Source organism: Phyllostomus discolor, chromosome 6, assembly GCF_004126475.2.
Source record: "Phyllostomus discolor isolate MPI-MPIP mPhyDis1 chromosome 6, mPhyDis1.pri.v3, whole genome shotgun sequence".
NCBI classification, from domain to species: Eukaryota; Metazoa; Chordata; class Mammalia; order Chiroptera; family Phyllostomidae; genus Phyllostomus; species Phyllostomus discolor.
Window position 1 is genome coordinate 86,589,117 of NC_040908.2, and position 25,234 is coordinate 86,614,350.

Genomic DNA, 25,234 nt, shown 5'->3' on the forward strand with positions numbered 1-25,234 from the left:
CCTGCTCTGGGTGCTGTAGCCTGAAGCACAGCTTTCTGTCCAAGTCTAGATCAGCCAAACCCCCACCTTACCTACAGATGTGTGAGCAAGAATACGTGTTGTTTTAGACCACTTTGTTACACAGTATTATTGCAGTAACACCTAACCATTATGCCCGGTAATGCAGACAAGTATTACTGGGGGAAGGCTGATTGCCAAGAAAGCTCACAAAGTAGAGTTTTTCTTGGTTTAATTATCTTGGTCCAGATAATTAAACCAAGATAATCCTTAGTTTGATGAGCTCAAACCCAATCTAAGAGACTAATATATTCACACATTGAGAAATACAATCATCAGTTAAACTGATGTTTGCATTTAATGTTGAGCACATTAAGAAAAAGGTTCCTCTGTGAGTGTGGAATCAGAACAAGGAGAATTAGTTACATGATTTGAAAGTTTAGGTTTTGATAGCCTGCTATGTCCATCTTCATTATAGATATTTATCCAGCAGACAAACACATCGCCCTGATAGGGTACCTTTTATTCTCAATAGTGCTGAGATGAGATTCCCATTTTATAACTTTCTAATCTTCCTTTTTCCTATGTCTATCTTCCTTCTCTTCAAAACATTTTTCTTCAAATAGTGTGGCAGAAACTACTAGTTTTTCACCACTATCCATTTTCTACTTCTTTTCGTGTTAGAGTCCTAAATTTTAACTAGGCAGACCCATCCCCACCCCCCATTTAAAGCCTGTTTCCTGGCCTCCCCTGCAGTTTGGTGTGTCCCTGTGATTAAGTTATGTTGGACTGTGGAGTAGGAGTTGCCTCTAATGGAGGCTATGTCTAGGAGTTGCAGGTGGAGGCCAAGCAAAGTGAACAGTCATAAATAGATAAATAGAGCTGTGAGCACTGGAGCAGAGTGTACAATTCTGAGTGAGAATGCCAGCTGGACAATGCAGAACGGATAGGTACTTAACCTTCTCTTTTCCAATATACACCAAAGGTAGGGAGGGAGGTTGGCGCCAGGTTGTACATGTGTGTAAGACATAGGAACACTAAGGCAGCTCTTCACAGAACTAGAAACAATTCATTTCTTACTTCAGACATGTTCCAGAAACTGAAGAAAACAAATTTTGGAAAACAGATTTTTTTCTTTAACAGCAAGAAGACTTTGTACGACTTCCCTTTCATTCTTATTTCCTTATTGTTTTTACTGGTGGTCTACACATTGGGTCACATAAAGCCCTGTTTCTTGTTTATCCGATATTCATAATACAGATCAAATCTAGCAATTCTGGAAATAACAAATGAAAATAAGGAAAGTAGGAGTTTGAAACTGTGAAAGACGAGAGACAGTTACTACTGTGTACCGTCACATACAGTAGTTCCCAATAAGTAACATAGATAAAGCATTCAATAACTGGTAAGGTTCCAAGAAGTCTGCATATTTGACTTTTATTTCTCTGCCTATTTTAATTAATGACCCCAATGGTCCTGATGTAAGAGCAGGTTGTTTCAAAAGTGAAGATCGAAGTAAGCCATCCACTACCATGTGTCCATCAAATTAGTTCAAGGCTTTGACTTCTTCTTGTTCTTTATTCGACTCTGGAATCACTTTCCTGTTGGCAGTAACATAAATCAGTTCCAAAACACAGAACTCTGTAGTTGCGAACTCAAAGTAGCAGGAAAACAGCTTTTAAAAGTTTCCCCAATAAAGATTTGCTGTTTTAGATTATGACTATGCATTAGATATTTGCAACCAAGTATAAACTTATGTGCAAGAGACATGGTTATTCCACTGTAAAGTGTGACTTGAAGGGCATGGGAGAACTCCTAACCCTAAATGTGTTTTGCTCACCCAAGAGTCAAACTTGGGAGATTTCATCATTGGTGATTGATTTTTTTGGATTGCCCATTGTTCTTTCTAGTCAGCCCTCTTTACAATGCAAATATTCCGGGGGTGGATAATAAACACATTGCTACTCGAATCTTACTCTGTGCATATTTTCTAGTTCTTTCTCACAGAAGGGGACTTGGATTATCTTAAGGTCTGTTGGAGAAGGGACAGTGAGGGTGTATCTGTGTACCTGTGGGGATTTGGGCAGACAGGAAAGAATGGAGGGAGGAAAAAGAGGGCAATAATATTTTACAATGTGTCTAAAATATTTCAAAATTTAAAAAAGTTTGTATACTAACATACTGTATAAAACACCTCTTTCTAAATTAATTAATATCACATATTTTAACTAATTTTTTTCATTACAAATATTTTCTGAATCCCTACATGCAGGCAGTGTGCTAGGCACTTTGGGTGGCCCCATTTCTCATGGAGCTCACAATACCATCATAGACAAATTAGAGATATGTGACAAGTTAAATGACAACTCAAGAGATAATAAGAGTAGAATAATTATAAAATATGAGCCCAAAGTAGTGCTTGATCAATTGCCAAAAGATGATAACTGTATAAGAAGCTCAGAGGAAGAAGATATCACAGTGAAATGGGATGAAAATCAAGGTTTCAGGACAGAGGAAGGAGGGAGAATTAGCAAGCTGATATGCAAGAGAAATTAAGAATTCAAATCATTAAGGGAATTATCTGTTTGAGCTGTGAAATAATGTTTTACTCTTAGATAGACCCACATGGATAGTAGCAGAAATGTTCTGATCAGTCCTGCAAAAATAGGCACAGAAATCAAAGGCCCCCAGAGATACCTGTTGATGATGTTCAAGTAGCAGTTTTCATGCATTATTCAAATCAGATATAAGTGAATCTTTTGATAGAACTAGTTTTGTGTCATCCTTAGAAGTTAAATTTAATCATCTGGCTAAAATGAGAGTGATTAAGTTGCTGAACATTATATAAATGATATAGCCAGGTGATTGAATGATCTTTTCATTTTCTTCAAAGTTTTAAAAATTAGGGTAGATGTATTAATTTTTCTTTAATAACATCTGATAACATTAAAGGAAGTCAGTCTCAATACCAATGAGATAAGAACAAAAATTACTTTCTGTTTTTCCCTGAAGGTAGTATTCAAATTAATACTTGTCAAATTAATGTTGAGCTAGCCACATTAGTTTTCAGTCATAATACAAAAACTGAGATTTTTTTCTTAATGATTAACTAGCGGTAGTTAGTTTCCTTTGAGCTCTTCTGAACCATGTGCCTGGTCCTTCTCTAATGTTATTCCAGGGATAAGACTATTCACTTATCACTGTGAGGGTAAAGCCCTTGCTACATGAATTTAGATTTAACAACTTTACATATGCCACTGGTGATATCAGCATTGATAACCTAGAAGACCTGCTGATTTTCCAAAGATGGTGGGGCTAGGTGTGGGTAGGAGAGAGGAGAGCTGAGGGACGAGAGCAGGTGAATACAATAACTCAGATTGAGAAAGAAGGGGAAGAGAATAAGTACAGAGATACAAGGTTGATTTACTTTCCTGTTTACACCAATTTATGCTTGCATACATCACAGGCTTTAATGTAGATGAGGGGAAACTTTATATAAGGCAAGAAATTCCTAAATCAGTGGGAAGGTTTTTAGAAATTTGAGTGTAGAGGGCCAAGTGAGTAAGAAAAAAGAAATGCTTCTTTATGGGGAAAATAGAACAGTGATAATAGTTGACAGGAGTATACTTACTTTGCTTTGTGTACTTTGGTCTTTGGCTTGTGACGAAGGGAGACAAGTTCTTTCTAAACAAAACAAAAAATCAAAAAGGAACTGTTTTATTTCTTGCACTGATTGAAATTTAATAGAAAGAAAATCTGAGGTAAAATTATCACAGAATCTATACAGACTAGTTTCTTCCCTCTGGAGATGGTGAGGTCAGAAATGTTCCAGATTAGGGATTTGGGTTCATTCAGGAGAGTGTGTTTGTATATTCATAAGTTTACAGGGTGCTATTATTGTTTTTATTAAGTTTGTTTTCTTCATTTAGCATTTGTTTTTGCATGATCTAAGTAAGAGCAATCATGGTAAAACAAACATTAGTACTGCAGTAACCCTAATACAGGACAGCTTTACAATGGGTGACAATAAGCTCACTGACAATAACACCGCATTTCTCTGCCAGCAGGGCTAGCACACTCTGAGGATGTCTTTGGTTTACCAAGGATTGCCAAATTATCTGATGTCTACACTTTGCCCCTCTCTGGTATGTAAGTGGCTCTGGGCCACGTGTATCTAGATTTAAGGGGTCAATCTCTGAGAATTTGCCACAGTTCAGCCCCGCCCCCAGCAGACAGATTTATCCAAATGCCTCACTGTTGGTCTCACCGAGATCCTCTCTTCTCTTTGTTTTCTTAAGAGTTGGAGAATCTCATCTCTCCTTTTAGCCTGTTTAAAGAGGGAAAAAAAGCTGGTGAGTCTTTTACTCATTAATAAAGTTTTATGTCCACCACGGGTAGAATTTTTTCCATTTTTCTTCTTGTATGTTGGGGCCGAATTTAATAATATTTTTTCCATGATAGATTTACACTTTTAATTTGTAACACAATGCAGTTTTTATTTGAGAGGATGTTGATCTGCAAAATATTTTGATTTTGATTCCAAATAAAATGGGGTTTCTTATGTATCTAATAATTAGCTTTTATTAAGACTTTAATACATGAACTATGCTAAGAACTTTATATACATTATGTCATTATTTCTTATAATAACTCATAAGTTTGATGACTGTTATCCAATTTTACAGATGAGGAATCTGAAGCTTACTAAGGATAAATAGCTTGCCTAAGTTGTTAAGTGCTGAATGGGATTTGATACCAGCTGTATTTGACAATGAAGCCCAAGCTATTGACCACCACAGTAAATTTCCATTAAATGGAAATTGTATCTTTAGTAAGACACAAAATCAGCAAGCTCAAACATGCTGCCACCTAAGTCCATGATCACAGGGCTCATTCTAGTAGCTTGCCTATAAAAGAGTCTTAGATATTGAGACATGTACATTCTCAGTTTTCCTAAGTGTAAAAAACTAATTTAATGCAGTCATGAAGATTTATTAAGACATAGACTATATAAAAAGAGGCAAATATAGGCACAAAGTTATTTTTCATAGAATCTAGTTATATTCAGTTTTGGAGATAGCCAGACAGAGGATTCATCTGGAGGATTGGAGAATGAAAGAAAAACTGGAGAATCTGGTGAATAAAACTTGTAGCTTCAAAGGGCCAAATAAAATGAAAGAAGTTCTGTTTAGATCAAGGCTAGAAGAAAGAGCTTCCAGTCCAGATGGTAGTGAAGGTTATGTGGTACTCACATCCTCCCACAACCACATCAAAAATAAAACTAAACTATAGAACAACCATCATTCAGAACTGCCTGAAATCTGACTGAATGGAAGTCCTACAACTAAAGATGTAAAGAAGCCTCATGAGACTGGCAGGAGGAGTAGAGACACAGAATGGGCTGGTTCCATACCCATTGTGGTGGTTAAAAATCAGGAGGGATATCTTGGCTGCTAGGACCCCCTGAGGATCAAGGGTTCTCAACCTGATATCAGGCCACATAGCCCAAGGGTTCTAGTGCTAGGAAGAGAAGTCCCCATAACTTCTGGCTGTGATAACCAATGAGGAATAAGGCTAAGTGAGATGGAGGTTTTCCGGAATCCCAGGTATTCCTCTTAAAGGCCATCACATGGACTTACTTGGACTCTGTCTGAGTCATTGCACTGGGACAGTAGCTTGAAAGCCACCAGGGATATATAGGAATGAACTGAAGTGTCTGGCATCACGAACAGAGCTGGAGCAGCAGTTTTATCCTAGACAGAAGTACTGGCAGAGGTCATTGTTCCTTTTCTGAGCCTGCCACCACGCCCTAAACAGAGCCAGCAGGCAGGTGCCAAAATTGATTCTCTAGCAACCTGGCTATTGCTGTTCACCCAGCCCTGGCAATTCCCTGACACCCTGCCCCACCCCACCCAAGGTGTTTCCAATGGTTTTTCCATACAAATGGCCTGTTACAATTCATCCTTAAGACTTTTCTGAAGTCTCTCCAATGAGCAACATCTGGCCCCAGCATGCCCTATACCTCTTGATAAGTGGCTCCAGGCCTCACACTACCAGCATCCAGCCTTGGTCTCAGCTTGGTCTCTCCCGCACACCTCCAAGCCCAGCACAAGTAGCAGCCATCTGCAGACTGCTTTGTAGCTTATGCTGGTGGCCCCAGGCAGAACACAGATGGTAGCTGACCTTGGCCTATGCCTCCTGGGAGGCCCCAGAGCCAGTGCACCTGGTGGACATCTTCAGACTATGTCTAAGCACCACACAACTACATTCACAAGTGACAAACCCAAGGGGAAGAGTCAGTGGGCACCAGAACTCCACTGAAATAAGTACTGTTCCACTAGGCAGGCTCTGGCACAGCTAATCTTCCCTGGTGGTCTCAGCTAGTCCTTGCAGCCAATCAGTCAGCAATTAAATACCTCTCCTTGATGTGCCAACAGCAATCAAAGCTCAACTATAATAGGAGGGTGTACACAGCCTTCATGGGGGTTGGTGGTGTAACTGACAGGCCCAGCTTGGATGAATGGTGAAGCTGTGCCACTGGACCCTGCAGGATAAATACTACATGAAGCCATTCTACCAAGCCTGGGAAATGTAGCAACTCTACTTAGTACACAGAAAGAAACACAAGGAGGGTGCCAAAATGAGGGCACATAAAAACATGTCCTAAATGAAATAACAAAATGAAATTCCAGGAAAAGGACTAAACAAAATGGAGACAAACAATCTACTAGATGCAGTGTTTAAAACACTGGTAATAGGGATGCTCAGTGAACTTAGGGGAAGAGTAGATGAACTTAGAGAGAACTCCAAGCATAAAAAAGGACATGAAAACCATAAAAATATCCAGTCAGAAATGAAGGATACAGTAATTGAAATGAAGAATAATTTACAAGGAATCAATAGAGTAGGTGAAACCAAGATTTAAATCAGTGATTTAAATATAAGTGTGCAAAAAACCCCAAAACAAAACAACAAAACACCCCAAACCCCAATCAGAACACCAAAAAAAGAATAAAAAAAATGAGGACAGTGTAAGAAGCCTCTGAGACAACTTCAGGCATACCAACATTCATAGCATGGGGGTGCCAGCTGGGGGAGAGAAAGAGCAAGGAATTGAAAACCTGTTTAAAAGATAACGACAGAAAACTTCCCTAACTTGGTGAAGGAAACAGCCATACAAGTCCAGGAAGTACAGAGAATCCCAAACAAGATGAACCCAAAGAGGCCCAACCCAAGATACATTATAATTAAAATGACAAAGGTTAAAAACAAAGAGAGATTCTGAAAAGCAGCAAGAGAAAGGCAGTTAGGTACCTACGAGGGCGCTCCCATAAGACTGTGAGTTGATTTTTCACAGAAACTTTGCAGGCCTGAAGGGATTGGCAAGAAATATTCAAATTGATGAAAAGCAAGGACCTATAACCAATATTCTCTACTCAGCAATACCATCATTAGAATTAAAGGGCAGATAAAAAGCCTCCCAAACAAGAAAAACCTAAAGAGTTCATCACCACCAAACTAGTAAGTATTACATGAAATGTTCAAGGGTCTTCTATAAGAAGAAAAGAAAAGGTCAAAAGTATGAAAAATAAAATGGCAATAAATACATATCTATCAACAATTGAATACAAAAAACAAAACAAGCAGAACAGAAACAGACTCACAAATACAGGGGACATTTTGATGGCTGCAAGAGGGGAGGAGGGTTAGGGGTTGGGGGAAAAAGGTGAAGGGATTAAGAAATACAAATTGGTAGTAACGGAATAGTCATGGGGATGTAAAGTACAGCATAGAGAATATAGTCAATAATATTCTAATAACTATGTATGGTGTCAAATGGGTATGAGGTTTATTGGATGATCACTTAGTAAGTTATATAGTGTCTAATCACTGGGGTGTATACCTAAAACTGATATAACATTGTATATCAACTGTAATTGAAAAATAAAAAATGACTTAAAAAAAGACTAGAAGCAAGAAATAACTGAGTATAGACATAGATTCGTTATCACCAGATAAAAACTGTAAGTCATCCATTGGTCCCTTCAAATTTATTGAACATGGAACTATTTTCTCAGGGCTGCTGTCACAAAGTATCAAACTGGGTGGTTTAAAACAACTTATTTGTTGTCTCACAGTTCTGGAGGCTAGAAGTCCAAAACCAAGGTGTTGGCAGGGCCACGCCCCCTCTGAAACCTGTAGGGGAATCCTTCCTTAGCTCTTCCTAGCTCTGCTGGTTGGCTGGCAGTCTGTCATTCCTTGCTTTGCAGCATTGGTAACTCCAATCCCTGTCTTCACGGTCACATTGCTTTCTTCCTGTGTGTTTCCATTTTCACATGGTCGCCTTATTAGGACACCAGTCATATTGAATTAGGGGCCCACCCTAATCCAGCATTAACTTCTTACCTCATTTTATATACAATTTCCAAAATAGGTAACATTTTGAGGTACCAGGGGTTAGTAATTCAACACAACTTTTTTTGAGGGACCCATTTCAATCCATAATGAGCATCTATGATGTCATATTGCCGTGCAAGGGCTGAACAAAACACAGTTCCTTATTGCAGACTTGTGGAGAAAAAGCAAATAGTTCCAATGTGCTATGATTGGGTTAGTATAGAGTGCAATTAGAGAACTGAAGAGGGACCCTTAGTTTCAGACTGTCAGAGGAACTCAGGGAAGATGTCCCACAGGAAGTGATGTCTAAGCTTGGACCTGAAAGTGGTGGTCACCAGATAACAATGGAGACAGGATAGAAAAGAAAGAGCTTTTGAGGCAGGCGCAAGAAACAGGGTGTGCAAAGCCCCAAAGCTGCTGCATTGCTGCATTGCTAAGTGATTCCTCAAGTTGAATCTTCAGTCCAGATACCTACAAGAGAAGCTTCACCCCTCAGACATGCTCTGAGACACTGGAGAGGAGGAGCTCATGAAAGGGCAGGAATAATCAGCAGCCAGACCGGAATACTGGTGCTTTGGCTTTGCATCACTCTGCTCAAGTTGTCTTAATCTGATCTTTTATGAGCCTACAGAGTTTTTATTTTATTTATTTTGGGACACTTTTTATTTGAATATTAGGCATCACATATCATAGTTATTGAAAGAAAGAAAATAAATTCAGGGTATTTTTGAAACTAAGCTAAATTTTATAATACCTGTCAGCTTGCCATGGACAGAATAAAATGGCTGTAGATAAAGATCTGGGTTATTTTCAGTGTCGGTATTAAATGTTAATTTCATGTCCAACTTTTCCATTGAACATGTACTTAGTTAGAATCAATTGCTCCCCTACAGTGATTACATAGCACTTTATATCTTTATTGCGGTATCGATCTTGCTTTCCCTGCTTTATCTCATAGTTGCTACCATGTCTCTTTCAGAGTCTTACCTTCTTACACTTCCTCAGCATTTAGCAGTGCCTTGCATGTTATATTCAATTATTTTTTGTTGAATTGAATTTGAATTGATTGAGTCATGATGTCTAAATGAAATCATTTAGAAATCATCTAATACACAATTCTTAGCCTGAGCAAAAAAAAAAAAGTTTTCAAAAGTGATATTAAACAGGGGCAACTTTAATTCTTACAATCTCTATGAACAAAATCACATGATTGTTTCCTGTGCAGCCATAGGCAAGTTACGTTGTTATCATGCTTCTAATATCAAAGTAGGCAGATATTTAGTTATAAGATTCTAAAATAAGAATAAAAAGTTCATTCATTTTTTATTTTTATTTCAGGTCCTTTTTTATTATAATGGATTTTAGTGACTACTAACTTTTATAATATAATATAATGTACCAGAAACAAGACTTTCAAATATGATTTGATTTCTGCTTCCTGGACATGTTTCCTGGGAATGAACAATAAAACTACTATAAATAACTATGTCATTGCCCACTAGTATAAGAAATCTCTGCCAGGATAATTACATACACTCATTGGTGAGAGAAATATCCTTAAAATTACCTTATTATTAGGGATAAATGATTTACTTGTTAGTTCCATAACAACAAAAGAATTCTCATTCCTAATCATAGTGTTTTCATTGTGTCCATTAGTGGAATTTTATAAGATATTTTAATATATTAATTTAAAAATACTATAAAACAGAGGTGAGAATTTATAATATTTTAATATTGAATATTTTATTATTATGTTTATATACCATTTTTGAAAAAATAAACTACCTAATAAAAGTTGATTCCAGGAAATTAGAATATGATAATTTATAAATTTAATGTCTCCTACAATAATAATGAATTTTAGTGTTACTTCTAGAGTTACATTGCTTAGTTCTCTATTTCTAGCTATTCAAAGCCAAACAACTGGGGTGGAAACATAGATCACTGAAGCCAAATCCATCTGGGTTTGACTCCCAGTTCTGCTGTGTGATCAATGGCAAGTAATCTCTTCACTATTCCTCCTGGCTCCTTCCTTCCTCCTCCAACTGTAATCACTAACTCAAGGGTTAGAAGTTTGTGATCTTGGGTAAATCAAAGAACTACTTCTCTGAATCTTGGGCCTCTTGTCTATAGGAAAAGTTGTGAAAAATGGAGGTAACATAAACGTTGCTTAACATAATGCATGGCATGTGGTGGGTAGTTAGTAAATGGTGGCTCTTATACTGTGGTGATAATGGTGATGAAAGGAAATTTTTCTCTCAATGCTTTCAAAATGTGGAAAAGAGGGAAAAAAGAGAAAAGGATGAATAGCCCATCTCTTTTATACAGAAATGGAGGATTTCTGATGATTCAGCCTTTGACCTGTGGGTGAATTGGTGAATTGAGTTTGAAGGAAAAAAGAGAAACAAGGAGTGATATCTAAGCTATTACTTGCCCTGAATTATGTAGTGAAAATTCCTCTGTCCACAAATTCTCCTGTGTATCATAAACTTTCTCCTCAAAATCTTCAGGTATAAAAAAGCTCTTAATACACACAAGACTTTAAAAGAAAGGTCCTTTCTTCTTAAGACCTGATTCTCATATGAGAAATTCATTTCTTCCTTGTCTTATGTTTGCCATTTTTTGGACTAAAACATTCATCAAAAATAGTATATGGTAGTGTTTGTTTCTCTGATTACCTATTATATCACCAGAAGAAATTTTATTTTGATTACCATAGTTTAAAAGCGAATTCACTAAATTTAATTTTAAAATATCTCACAGCAGTATTGAATTGATTCCAAAATCAGCTCTTTGCTTAGTTACTTGGCAACCATCCCAATACTTAGGATCTAGAAGCTCTTGAAACCAGTATGACATAGTAGCTAGGCACCTTGGCTCCATTGTCAGACACATCCAGGTTCGAATTGTCATTACTATATTTTAGATGTGTGACCTTGAAAAAGTCACTTACATATTTCTGCTTCAGTTTCCTAATTGTAACAGAGGTAATTGAATGCTTCTCCAGCAGAGTTTTTCTGAGAGTTAAATGACAATGTGAGTAAAGGACTTGTCGTTTATATGCTATATAGTTAGTTCTCAAAAATATTAGTATATAGTGAGAGGAGCAAACATTGAAAGCAAAACACATGATGAAAACAAAAAACATGATGAAAACAAAAAACATGATGAAAACAGGCTAAGAAGCACTGGGGGAAAATATATTAATTAAAATGGGAAATTTTTAAAATTCTTTATTCCTTTCATTGAATATAAATGTAATATATGCTCCTGGCACAGACACCAGGGAATATGAAAGATAGCACATAAAGGAAGATAATATTTACACATACCCATTGCTGAATCTTAGTATAAGTTTAAAATTTTAAAACATTTAAAAATTTTAGAGCCTTAGAGAAGCTCCAAAATAAATAGTCTGAGGATTTAAAAGGTGAATCAAAGGGAGAAAGCTAGCAAAGCAGTGGGCTAGTTTAATTATCATAATACAAAAAACATGCCCAGTGATGAAAAAAAAATCAGTTCAATTAAAAATAATTGAAGATATGGAGGTTGGGATGAGCTTAAAAGTGCTTAAAGCTGCTGATAAACCTGGCCTACCTGGGGTGGAGGTATAGAGCGTAGGACACTTGAATGGCTTCGTGTAGAGGATGTTGACACAGAAATAGCTGTGTGTAAACTTAATTTAGTAGAAGATAGGACCTGTTTCCCAATGTAGAAATAAAAAAATAATTTAAGAAGACTTCATGTATTTGAAAATTAAGAAGCATACTTAAAAATACAATAAAAATGAACTATAGAAAATAAATAAAACAAACAAAAATAGAAAAAATAAAATAACTTCTCTCAAAAAAGCTACTTAAAAATAGTTAATGAGATAAATTTTAAGTCAAAATATAAATTTATAAATATTTAAAATAGAATAAGAATAAAATCACTATGTAGCTTATGAGATGCAACTAAAATAATACTTTGAGAGAGATTTATAGCTGTAAATGATTATATTAGAAAAGAGATAAAATAGAAAATTAAGAAACAAGCAAAAAAAGAAGAAAGTTAGAAGGAAAATAAGAACTAACCCAAATTTGAAAGGAGAAGTAATAAAAGCCAGTAACAAATGATATAAAAACCAAAAACATGGTAGAGGATAATAAAGCTAAATGCTGGCTTTTTTGAAAAGAATCTTAAAATAGCTAATCCATTGGCATAGTTACTTAAGAAGATGCAAATAATTAGAAATGTAAATGGGTAATAACTAGAATTAGAGCAGAGATTAAAAGGCAATTAAAAACACTATAAATTCTTTACACCAAATAGACTTGAGAATGTAGGTGAAATATCAAATTTCTAGGAAAAAAACTTAACAAACTATTTTAAGAAATACAAAACAGTTCCAGTCAAGACAGCAGGGTAGGTAAACACAGTACTCACATCCTCCCATGACCACATCAAAATTACAACTAAACTACAGAACAACCACCATTGAGAGCCACCTGAAGTCTACCTAGCTGAGCACAAGTCCTATAACTAAAGTTATGAGAAGAAACCATGTGGAGACTTTAGGAGGGGTGGAGATACAGAATGGGCTGGTCCCACACCCATGTGTGACAGGTAGAAATTGGGAGGAATATCTTGGCTGCAGAGTCTCCTCTGAGATAAAGGGGTCTCATCCCCACACAAGGCTGCCCAGTCCAGGTTTCAGTGCCCTGAAGAGAAGACCCCATAACTTTTGGCTACAAAACACAGCAAGGGTTGTGGCTGAGTGAGACAGAGGGCTTTGGAGTCCCAGACATTCCTTTTAAAGGGCCTGGCAAATAGACTTACTCAGACTAACCTGCTCTAAGCTCTTAGCATGGGGGTAGCAACTGGAAAGGCTCTAGGGACATATGTGGAGGAACTGAATTGCCTGGCTTTGGGACAAGAGCTTGGGGGCAGCTTTCTGTGAAACAAAAGTGCTGGCAGAGGCCATCGTTCCTTTTCTAAGGTCCCCTCTACCCTCTACAGGGCCAGCAGGTGGGTGTCATATCTGAGTCTCCATCAACCTGGTTCACACTGTTTGCCCTGCCCTGGTGATTCCCCTAGACCACCTCCTCCCCTCAACTTGTGGGCTCAGTCAAGCTGCTTTCAGTGCTTTTCCATACAAATGGCCTGTCTAGTAGTCCAATGTTTTAGAGTTTCCTAAAATCTCTCAGACAAGTAGCATCTGGCCTCAGTGTGCCACATGCCTTAGTCTAAGTGGCCTCAAGCCAGGTATTAGCAGCAGCTGGCCTTGGTTCACAGCTTGGCCTCACCTGGGCAAGCCCTGAACAAGTGGTGACCATCTGCAAATCACTTTGTAGCTCATGCTGGGTGGGTCAGGACAGGGCACAGGCAGCAGCTGAGTTTGACCTTTCGGGAGGAGAGACAGCTAGTGTACTTAGTGGACACTTCATGTCAGGCCATGCTGAAGCACCACCTAACCACCTCTATGACCATCACACTCAAGGGACAGACTCAGCAGGCACTGGAACACTGCTGAAGTTGGTCCCACTCTGTGGGGTGGGCCCCTGCAAAGCACCTTCTCTGCTGTGTCTCAGCCAGTCCTCAAAGTCAACTGGCCTGGAGGCTGGGGCAATCAGTCCCTCACTTTGATGTGCCAACAGTAATCAAAGCTCAACTATAATAGGAGGGTGCACACAGCCCACATGGGGGGTTGTATCTGGAGTGCCATGTTGGGGTGACAGGGAGGCTGCAACACTGAGTCCCATTGGACACCTACTACATTAGGCCACTCTACCAAGACTGGAAGATATAGCAACTCTACATGATACATAGAAACAAATGCAGGGAGGCAGCCAAAATGAGGAGACAAAGAAACATGGCCCAAGTGAAAGAACAGAAGAAAACTCCAGAAAAAGAACTAAAAATAAAGACAAGCAACATACCAGATTCAGAGTTCAAAATACTAGCTGAAAGGATGTTCAACAAACTTAGGCGAAGAATAGACCAGCTCACTGAGAGCTTCAACAAAGAGCTAGGAAACATGAAAAAGGACCAGTCAAAAATAAAGAATACAATAACTGAAATGAAAATACAATAGAAGAAATTAACAGTAGAGTAGAGAAGCAAGAGGACTGAATCAGCAATTGGGAAGATGAGGTAGCAAAAAATACCCAATCAGAACAACAAAAAGAAAAAAAGAATAAAAATCAATGAGGATAGTTTAAGAGACCTCTGAGACAACTTCAAGCACACCAACATTTGCATATCATGGGGGTGCTGGAAGGAAAAGAGAGAGCGAGCAAGCAAGGAATTGAAAACCTGTTTGGAAAAACCATAGAAAACTTCCTTAACCTGGTGAAAGAAATAGGCACACAAATCCAAGAAGTGCAGAGAGTCCCAAACAAGATGAGTCCAAAGAGACCCACACCAAGACACACCATAATTAAAATGGCAAAGAGTAGAAACAAAGAGAGGTTCTTAAAAGCAGCAAGAGAAAAGCAGTTAGGTACCTGCAAAAGAGCTCCCATAAGACTGTTAGCTAATTTCTCAATGGAAATGTCACAGGCCAGAAAGGATTGGTAAGAAATATTCGAAGTGATGGAAAGCAGGGTCCTACAACCAAGATTACTCTACTCAGCAAGGTTATTTAGAATAAAAAAACAGATAGAGCTTCCCACACAACAAAAAGCTAAAGACATTAGCCACAATCAAACCAGTATTACTGGTTAATTAGTTAACTGGTTAACTGGTTATGTATGTCAACTGGTTAATTACTTGTTAACTGGTTTAACCAGTTAACAATACTGGTTAAACCAGTATTAACCAGAAATGTTAAAGGGGTCTTCTTTAAAAAGAAGAAAGAAAACAAAGAAAAATATGGATAATAACATGGCAATAAATACATATCTATCAATAATTACTTTAAATGCAAATGGATTAAATGCTTCAATCAAAAGACATGGGGTATATGAATGGATAAGTAAACAAGACCCATACATATATTCTCTACAAGAAACTCACTTCAGATTGAAAGACATACACAGACTGAAAGTAAAGGGATGGAATAAGACAGCTCATGAATATAAAAATGAAAAAAAAAGGGGGGGCTGGAATAGCAAGACTTATGCCAGGCTTTAAATAGACTAAAACAAGGACTGTAACAAGAGACAAGTAGGACTCAGCAATTCCACTTCTGAGTATTTATGTGAAGAAACCCAAAACTCTAAATCAAGAAGACATATGTTCATTGTAGCATTATTTAAAGTAGGCAAATTATGGAAGCAACCTAAATGCCCATCAATAGACAAATGAATAAAAAAGATGTGGTACATATTTGCAATGGAATATTACTCAGCCATGAAAAGAATGAAATCTTTCCATTTGTGACAATAAAGACAAACACTATGATTTTGCTTATCTGGAGAATCTAAAGAACAAAAATAAGTGAACAAACACAAACATAAACAGGCTCATAGATACAGAGAACAATTTGATTGTTGTTAGGGGTGGGGGATTTGAGGGTCTGGGTAAAAATAGTGAATGGATTAAAAAGCACAAATTGGCATTTACAACCTAATCATGGGGATGTAAGTACAGCATAGGGAATAGAGTCAGTAACACTTTGGTGGCTATCCAAGGTGTCAGATGGGTGCTGAACCTATTGAGGTGATCACTGCATTGGCTATATGGATGTTTGTTCACTGGGTTGTACACCTGAAACTAACATAGTATTGTATGTCAACTGTAATTGAAAAATAAAAAATATTAAAACAAAAAAATAAACATTTACTCAAACCCCAAAACAAAATAAACAAGCAAATCAGACCTATAGTACTTACGAAGATTAGGGCCATATTTATCACTTCAATTTTAGTCACCATTTAGCTCATCAATTGAGTTTGCTTTGGATTAAGTTGGGTCTACTTGCTGTACAATTTACCACTTCTCATAGTGCTTTGGCCTCAGTAAATTAGCTTCTATACTGGAGTCTTTTTCTAAGTTTTCAAGAAACTATTGCAAAGGGTGTGTATAGTTAAAAATATTCCTTTCCCAGTTGATTTTTGATAGAGTTCTGTTTGACAACCATTGATCCAGACCTTCAGGATCATTCACACTCACCTCTTAATCTAAAGAGAGGCATTACAATAAATGTAATTACTTTTATTCACCTGCAAGTGTTAAATCAACTTTGGCCACACATTTTTGATCCATGGTTGAAATTGTAAAATATATCTTCAGTGGTAATTTTTCTTTCTGCAGTTGATTAATAAGGAGAATTAAGGGAAAATATCACAAGAGCCTCTTTAACAGCACAAGCAAGCCAATCCTGACTGTTTCTTTTAATAGGATGTGGATACTTGTCTGACCATGCCAGTAATCAACACATCACTCTTCAAAATTTACCACTTTAGTCAAAGCATTTCATTTAATATTAAAGCTTATTTTGTACCTACTAAATTTTATTTCTCAATTATGGGTGAAAAAAAAGAGGGAAAGCAAAGAAGGTAAAACAAAGTTTCACTGAGTAGCTGCTAGATATCAGACCAGTGTGAGAAATTACTCATTTAGTCCTCCTAGCACAGTGAGGTAGATGATATTACTACTTTACAGATAGAATGAACTCAACCACATACAAATTAACAACTTTCCTGAAGGTTACTTAACCAACTACTAACTTCTCAGTTCTGTTTGACTCCATATCTTGTGCTTCTTTTGCTGTTCTACTTCAAACACATGTTAGAGAGTCTGTACACTTACACCTAACACACACATACACTGACAGAGTAGTTTCTTCATTTTGAAAATGAAGAATTAATTAGGATTAACTATGATGAAGAAGACAGAGTCTTTGCTCTCACAGAAAAGCTTATATTCTAGTAGAAAATGTATACTATGGGAACACACAGCAGAGTTAGCTAATCCACTTTAGGGCCAGTTTCATTCAATGTTAATTTGCTTATTTTATGGTATCATGTAGGATTTTGTAAAAGAAACTTGATGGGTAAAGAATAGTCCTCAACAAAATATTATCAAACCGAATTCAGCAATACATTAAAAATGTCATATATCATGATCAAGTGGGTTTTTTTTCCTGGAATGATTAAGTGGGATTTATTCCTGGGATGTAATGTTGGTTCGTTATTTATGAATCAACTAATATTATGTACCACATAAACAAAATGAAGGATAAAAATCATATGATCATATGAATGGATGAAGAAAAAGCATTTGACAAAATCCAGGTCCATTTATGATAAAAACTCTCAGAGAAGTAGGAATAGAGGGAACATACCTCAATACAATACAGGCCATACATAACAAATCCACAGCTGATGAAAAGTTTAAGTTGTTTTCCTTAAGATCAGGAACAAGACAAGGATGTTGACTTTTACCACTTCTATTTAACATAGCATAGGAAGTTCTAGACACAGAAATCAGGTAAGAAATAAAATACATCTAATGAAATGGGAAGGAAGAGGTAAAACTGTCATTATTTGCAGATGATGTGATATTGAATCTAAAGAGCCATAAAGATTTCACAATAAACTATTAAAACTGACAAATGAAAGTAGCATGATATAAAATTAATATTAAAAATTGGTTGCATTTTATACACCAGTAATGAACCATCAGAAAGACAAATTAAGAAATCAACCCCATTTACAAGTGTATTAAAATACTAAGAAATAAATTTAACCAAGGAGGTAAAAGACTGGTACTTGGAAAATAATAAGACATTGAATAAAGAAATTAAAGAAGATACAAATTAATGGAAGCATACAGCTTGCTCATGGATGGGAAGAAATAACAGTTAAAATGTCCATGGAACCCAAAACAATTTATATATTCAATGCAATCTCTATCAAAATACTAATGGCATTTTTCATAGAACTAGAATAAATAATTCTAAAATTCATCTTGAATAGCCAAAGAAATCCTTTTTTTCTTTTTTTTTTATTCCATAAATTACAGCCAAAGCAATCTTGAGGAAGAAAAACAGAGTTCAAAGATTCAAACTAGTATCAAAATATACTATAAGACTGTAGTAATCAAAACAGCATGGTACTGACATAAAAAACAGGTACTTACATCAATGGAACAAAATACAACCCACGCCTATATGGTCAATTAATTTATGACATAGAGTAAAGAAATACGAAGGTGCAAAGACAGTGTATTCAATAAATGGTGTTGAAAAAAATTGGATCTATTTATGCAAAAAATGAAATGACCACTTTCTTATGCCATATAAAAGAATAAAGTCAAAATGTACTAAAGATTTAAAGGTGAGACCTGAAACTGTTAATACTAGAAGAAAACATGGACAGCAAACTATTTGACATTGCACTTAGTAATATTTTTTTTTGATATGTCTCCTTAGGCAAGGGAAACAAAAGAAAAAATAAACAAATTGGACTATATAAAACTAAAAAGTTTTTGCACAGAAAAGGAAGCCATTAACAAACCAAAAAGACAACCTACTGAATTGAAGAAGATATTTGCTAATGACACATCCAATAAGGTGTTAATAACCAAAATATATAAAGAACTCACACAACTTCACACCAAAACAAACAAACAAGCAAACAAACAAAAAAACCCAAACAAGTGATTAAAAACTGGGCAGAGAACCTAAATAGAAATATCTCCAAAGAGGACATACACATGGTAAATAAACATATGAAAAGATGCTCAATGTCACTATCAGAGAAATACACATTAAAACCACAATGAGATGCCATCTCACACCTGATAGAATGACTATCATCAATAAACCAACAAACAAGTTTTGGCAAGAATGTAGAGAAAAGGGAATTCTTGTGCACTATTAGTGAGATGGAAAATTGGTGCAGCAACTATGGAAAACAGTATGGAGGATCCTCAAAAATTAAAAATGAAACTACCATATAACCCAGCAATCCCACTCCTGGGTATTTATCTGAAGAAAACCAAAACACTAATTTGAAAAAAAATATATGCATCCCTATGTTCACTGCAGCATTATTTACAATAGCCAAGATATGGAAGCAACCCAAACACCCATCAGTAGACGAAGGTATCATGCTAAATGAAATAAGTCAGACAGAAAAAGACAAGTACCACATAATTTCACTTTATATGTGTAATCTAAGAAATAAAATAAACAAACAAAACAGAAATAAACTCATAGATACAGAGAACAAACTGATGATTGCCAGATTAGAGGGGATCTTGGGGGCTGGTTGAAAAAGGTAAGGGGATTAAGAAGTACAAATTGGCAATTACAGAATAATCATGGGGATTTAAAGTGCAGCATAGGGAATATAGACACTAACATTGTAATTATGATGTATGGTGTGAGGTGGGTACTAGACTTACTGGGGGGAATTACCTCATGAGTTATATAAATGTCTAATCAATATGTGGTACTGAAATGATTATAATATTGAATGTCAATTGTAATTGAAAAATATTAAAAATGGGTAAAGAATAGTTGAATTATAATGATATTTACAAACTGATGAGCTTTCTAAGATCTTATTTAATGTAAACTAAATATCTATGATAGGATTTTTGACTACCAATTAACTATAAAATGGGAATTACATTCTAAATTTAGAAAATTACCTAAGAAGAATCAAGGTTCGATGGTTTTATACAGGTTGAGAACATTATCTGATATTATTTCCTTGAGGCTCCTGAATTTAAATTTTAAATCTATGTCAATGATTGGGAGTTAAATGTCCCATAGGATTACTAGGGAATTTTAGTTCTTATTCTACAGAGTCTTAATTCTTAGGAGGTTCTATTTCTATTCTATGTTACAAATGCAATAATAAGAAAAGTAAGAATTTTTCTTGGTTTATGGTAAAGCTATGTACTAGTAAAAACTCTCACTTTGGGCTTGATTCCAAAAGGCAGTATGCAGCTCTTAGCTTGTTGATTCTGATAAGAGAATGCTTCAACTATGACTATATTCTATGAGTTTACTGCCATCCCCTGTGTCTACTAACTGAAATCTGCTATGTAGATTCTATCGTTTCCATTTAGTAAATGTATAGCTATTATAATAAGATATAGAACTGTTAGACCTCAACTCACCTGTAATGTACTTTAAAAGATAGCCTGAATAGTAAAACAAGTAAAAACACATTCTCTAGCACTAATCTGATTTTTAGAAGGTAAACCTAACACAGTCATCTATCAGAGTGGATGAAAGATGTTAGAGGGTTATTAATCAGAGAGAAGAATGCTAACTTGCAGCAAAAATGCATATATAAGCACCTTTCCATTCTTCCTGGAAATTGCTTGATCCTGGCTCATTTCCCAGCTCTGACATATCATTTTCATTTTAAAAATGACAGCTTACTAAAATGAGAAAAATGTATTAGTCATTACATAAAAGAGAGGTGATAGATTTTTCTTAAATGTAGGTTTCAGTAAAATATGAATTTATCTGTTTTGAAGAAGAAAAAATGTATTTTCTTGGTTCTGTTACATGTTTTTTCTTGTTACATATGGTTAATGGAAAACCAATAAAAATTACTTGAAGAATGTAGCTTTTCTTTGAAAACATTTACACAAAACAAGTGCAACAACACACAGGAAAGGGAAACAACAAAATAAAAAGACAACCCACAGAATGGGAGAACATATTCACTGCTACATCTGATAAGGGGTCAATATCCAATATGCACAAAGAACTTACAAAACTCAACACCAAAAAACAAACCACCCAGTTAAAAAGTGGGTAAAGGACCTGAATAGACACTTCTCCAAAGAGGACATACAGATGGCCAATAGACATATGAAAATATGCTCAATATTACTAATCATCAGAGGAATAAAAATTAAAATTATGATGAGATATAATTTTACAACTGGCAGAATGGTTATCATTAATAAATCAACAAACAAATGCTGGTAAGGGTGTGGAGAAAGGGGAACCCTTTTGCACTGTTGATGTGAATTCAGATTGGTGCAGCCAACTGTGGAAAACAGTATGGAGATACCTCAAAAAATTAAAAATGGATCTGCCTTTTGACCCAGCAATCCCACTCCTGGGAATATAACTGAAGGAACACAAAACACTAATTTGAAAGAACAGAAGCACCCCTACGTTCATTGCAGCATTATTTACAGTTGTCAAGATATGGAAGCAGCCCAAGTGTCCATTAATAGATGAGTGCATAAAACAACTATGAGACATTTACATGATGGAATTCTACTGGGTCATAAAAAAGAAGAAAATTTTACCCCTTGCAACATTATAGATAGATCTGGAGAACATTATGCTAAGTGAAATATGCCAGTCACAGAAAGACAAAGACCATACAATTTCACTCATATGTGGAATCTAATGAATGGAACTAACAAGCAAAACAGACAGACTCATATATGGAGAGCAGAGACAACTGGCAAGAGGAGGGGGACTTAGGGGATAGAGGGACTGAGCAAAAAGGAAAAAAGACTGCTGCACATGGACGACAGTGTGGTGATTCTGAAGGGAGACAAGTGGAAAGGGACTAAATGGTAATGGAAAAAATACAATAAAGATCAAACTTCAAAAAACAAATGCATGAAAGTAAAAGTATGTGATTTTAAAAACTGCTTTAATGTTTTAAAAGTCACTTATTTTTAAAAAAGCAATAAGTGAGATCTGAATTTTAATGTTGAGAAAAATGTGAACATAAGATGAGCATTACACAGGACAGTGGCCATGGAAGTCGGAATCTGCTAAGGAGTATGGAACAACTCACTTGCTGAATCAACTAGCCCTGAAAATGGATGGCGCTGGAGTGTTGGGCCCATCCTCAGCCATTGACAGCAGTCAGTGGTGCGTGAGCATTGCTAATGAACATAGACACTAAAATCCTCAACAAAATATTGGCAAGCCACATCCAGCAATACATTAAAAAAAAAAAACTATACACCGTGACCAAGTGGGATTCATCCCAGGGATGCAAGGATGATACGATATTTGCAAATCAATAGCCATAATACGTCACATAAACAAAATGAAAGGCAAAAATCACATGATCATTTCAATAGATGCGGAAAAATATTTGATAAGGTACAACACCCATTTATGATGAAAACACTCAGCCAAGAGGGATTAGAGGGAGCATTCCTCAATCTAATAAAGGCCATATATGAAAAATCTACAGCCAACATCATACTCAATGGGCAAAAACTTAGAGCTTTCACACTAAGATCAGGAACAAGACAAGATTGTCCACTTTCACCACTTCTATTCAACATAGTATTGGAAGTTTTAGCCACAGCAATCAGACAAGAAAAGGAAAGAAAAGGCATCCAAATAAATGGGAAAGGAGGAAACAAAACTGTCATTGTTTGCAGATGACATGATAGTGTACATAGAAAATCCTATAGACTCTGCCAAAAAACTGCTCAACCTAATAAATGAATTTGGCAAAACAGTGGGATACAAAGTCAATATTAAGAAATCAAAGGCATTTTTGTATACTAACAATGAAATATCAGAAACAGAAATCCAGAAAAAAATCCCATTTGATATAGCAAAAAGAAAAATAAAATACCTAGGAATAAACCAAGGAGGTAAAAGACCTGTATGCAGAAAACTACATGACACTGAAGAAAGAAATCAAGGAAGACACAAACCAATGGAAACATATACCATGTTCATGAATCAGAAGAACTAACATCATCAAAATGTCCATACTACCCAAAGGAATTTACACATTCAATGCAATACCTATTAAAGTACAAATGACATATGTCACAGACAGAAAAAAACACTTCAAAAATTTATATGGAACCATGAATGACTCCAAATATCTGCTGCAATTTTGAGAAAGAAGAGCAAAGTGGGAGGGATCACAATACCTGGTACCAAATTGTATTACAAGGCCACTGTAATCAAAACAGCCTGGTACTGGCATAAAAACAGGCACATGGACCAATGGAACAGAACAGAGCCCAGAAAGAAACTCAAGTCTCTACAGTCAATTAATTTTCAACAAAGGGGGCAACGACATAAAATGGAGTAAAAATAGCCTCTCCAACAAATGGTGTTGGGAGATTTGGACAGCTACATGCAAAAAATGAAACTTGAGCACCAACTTACACCATACACAAAAATAAATTCAAGGTGGATAAAAGATTTAAATATAAGTCATGACACCATTAAAGTCGTAGAGGAGAACATAGGCAGGAAAATCTCAGATATTTCACAGAGCAGTATTTTGCCTGATATGTCCCCTAGAGCAAGGAAAGAATAAACAAATGGGATATCATCAAAATAAAAAGCTTCTGCACAGCTAAAGAAAACAGTATTAAAAGAAAAAGAGAACCAACAGTACGGGAAAACATATTTGCCAATGATACCTCAGAACAAGGGTTTAATCTCCAAAATATATAAAGAATTTACATGACTCCACTCTAAGAAGACAAGCAACCCAATTAAAAAATGGGCAAAGGACTTGAACAGACTCTTCTCCAAGGAGGACATACAGAGGATCCAGAGACACATGAAAAGATGCTCAATATCGCTAGCTATTAGAGAGATGCAAATTAAAACCACAATAAGGTACCACTTCACACCAGTCAGAGTGGCCATCATAAACAAAGCCTCATACAACAAGTGTTGGAGAGGTTGAGAAGAAAATGGAACCCTAGTGCACTGTTGGTGGGATTGCAGACTGGTCAATCACTATGGAACACAGTATGGAATTTCTTCAGGAAACTAAAAATGGATCTGCCTTTTGACCCAGCAATTCCACTGCTAGGATTATATCTTGAAACACCAATCCAAAAGAACCTATGCACCCCGATGTTCATAGCAGCACAATTTACAATAGCCAAGTGTTGGAAGCAACCTAGGTGCCCATCAGTAAATGAATGGATCAAAAAACTCGGGTACATTTACACAATGGAATTCTATGCAGCAGAGAGAAAGAAGGAGCTCTCACCTTTTGTGACAGCATGGATGGACCCGGAAAGCATTATACTAAGCAAAATAAGTCAGGCGGTGAAAGACAAATACCATATGACCTTACCTTTAATAGGAACCTAAACAAAAAAACAAACAAACAAAATATAACCAAAGACACTGAAATAGAGAACAAGCTGACAGTGACCAGAGGGGAGAGGGGAGGGAATTTCAGGGGAAAAGGGTGAAGGGTTTGCAGGAACAAGCATAAAGGACACATGGACAACAACTGGGGGAGGGGGTGGAAACAGGAGGGAGGTGGGGAGGGCTGGGGGGTGGGCTGGGGTGGGGTGAAAAGGCAGAAAACTGTACTTGAGCAACAATTAAAATAAAAAATGAAAAATATTAAAAAAATGAGCATTACATTTTAAAATTCAATAAACTATAGATATATATATTAAGGATACTTCTATATATGACTGATTTACACACTACTGATGGTTCGATCTGCAATAATTATCAAGACTTGTCCTTAGGGAACAAATAATTAAGGTTTCATCATGTTGGTAGTTACATAGATATGATCTGTTGGTGAATGGGACTGACTCCATCCTTCAGGTGTATCTTTCCTGTCTTGCCCTATGGGATGTAAGAAGGAGGGGGGTGGAGGATTCCTCTTCTATATGACTCTATCTGATCTCTGGCCTGTACTTCTTTAGCTCATATATTCACAGGCCTATTTGACAACTCAAATTGTCTTATCTTTGCTTATCTCAAAGGTACCTCAAACTCAGTAAGTCCAAACTGAATGTTTAACCCCTCACTTCCCCCCAAAACACTTCAACACTTGACCATTTAATGTTCCTTGTTTCAGAAGATGGCACCATCCTTGCTGTTAAGCAATCCAGAAAACAATGCACTATCTTTGAAACCTTGATATGCCTCACCTTCCATATTCAATATGTA

At 36.4% G+C, this 25,234-nt stretch overlaps 1 protein-coding gene across 1 annotated transcript in view; it reads right to left on the reverse strand.

Moving 5' to 3' along the window:
• Positions 1–1,164: 1,164 nt before the first annotated feature.
• HOATZ (HOATZ cilia and flagella associated protein) overlaps positions 1,165–25,234 on the reverse strand; it is a 34,711-nt gene continuing 10,641 nt past the window's right edge. The window contains exons 4-6 of the mRNA XM_036028590.1: positions 4,265–4,324; positions 3,629–3,681; positions 1,165–1,598 (exon numbers count right to left, since the gene is read on the reverse strand). Coding sequence (XP_035884483.1) covers positions 1,544–1,598; positions 3,629–3,681; positions 4,265–4,324 — 168 coding nt within the window. The 3' untranslated portion in view covers positions 1,165–1,543. The remainder of the gene's footprint in view (positions 1,599–3,628; positions 3,682–4,264; positions 4,325–25,234) is intronic.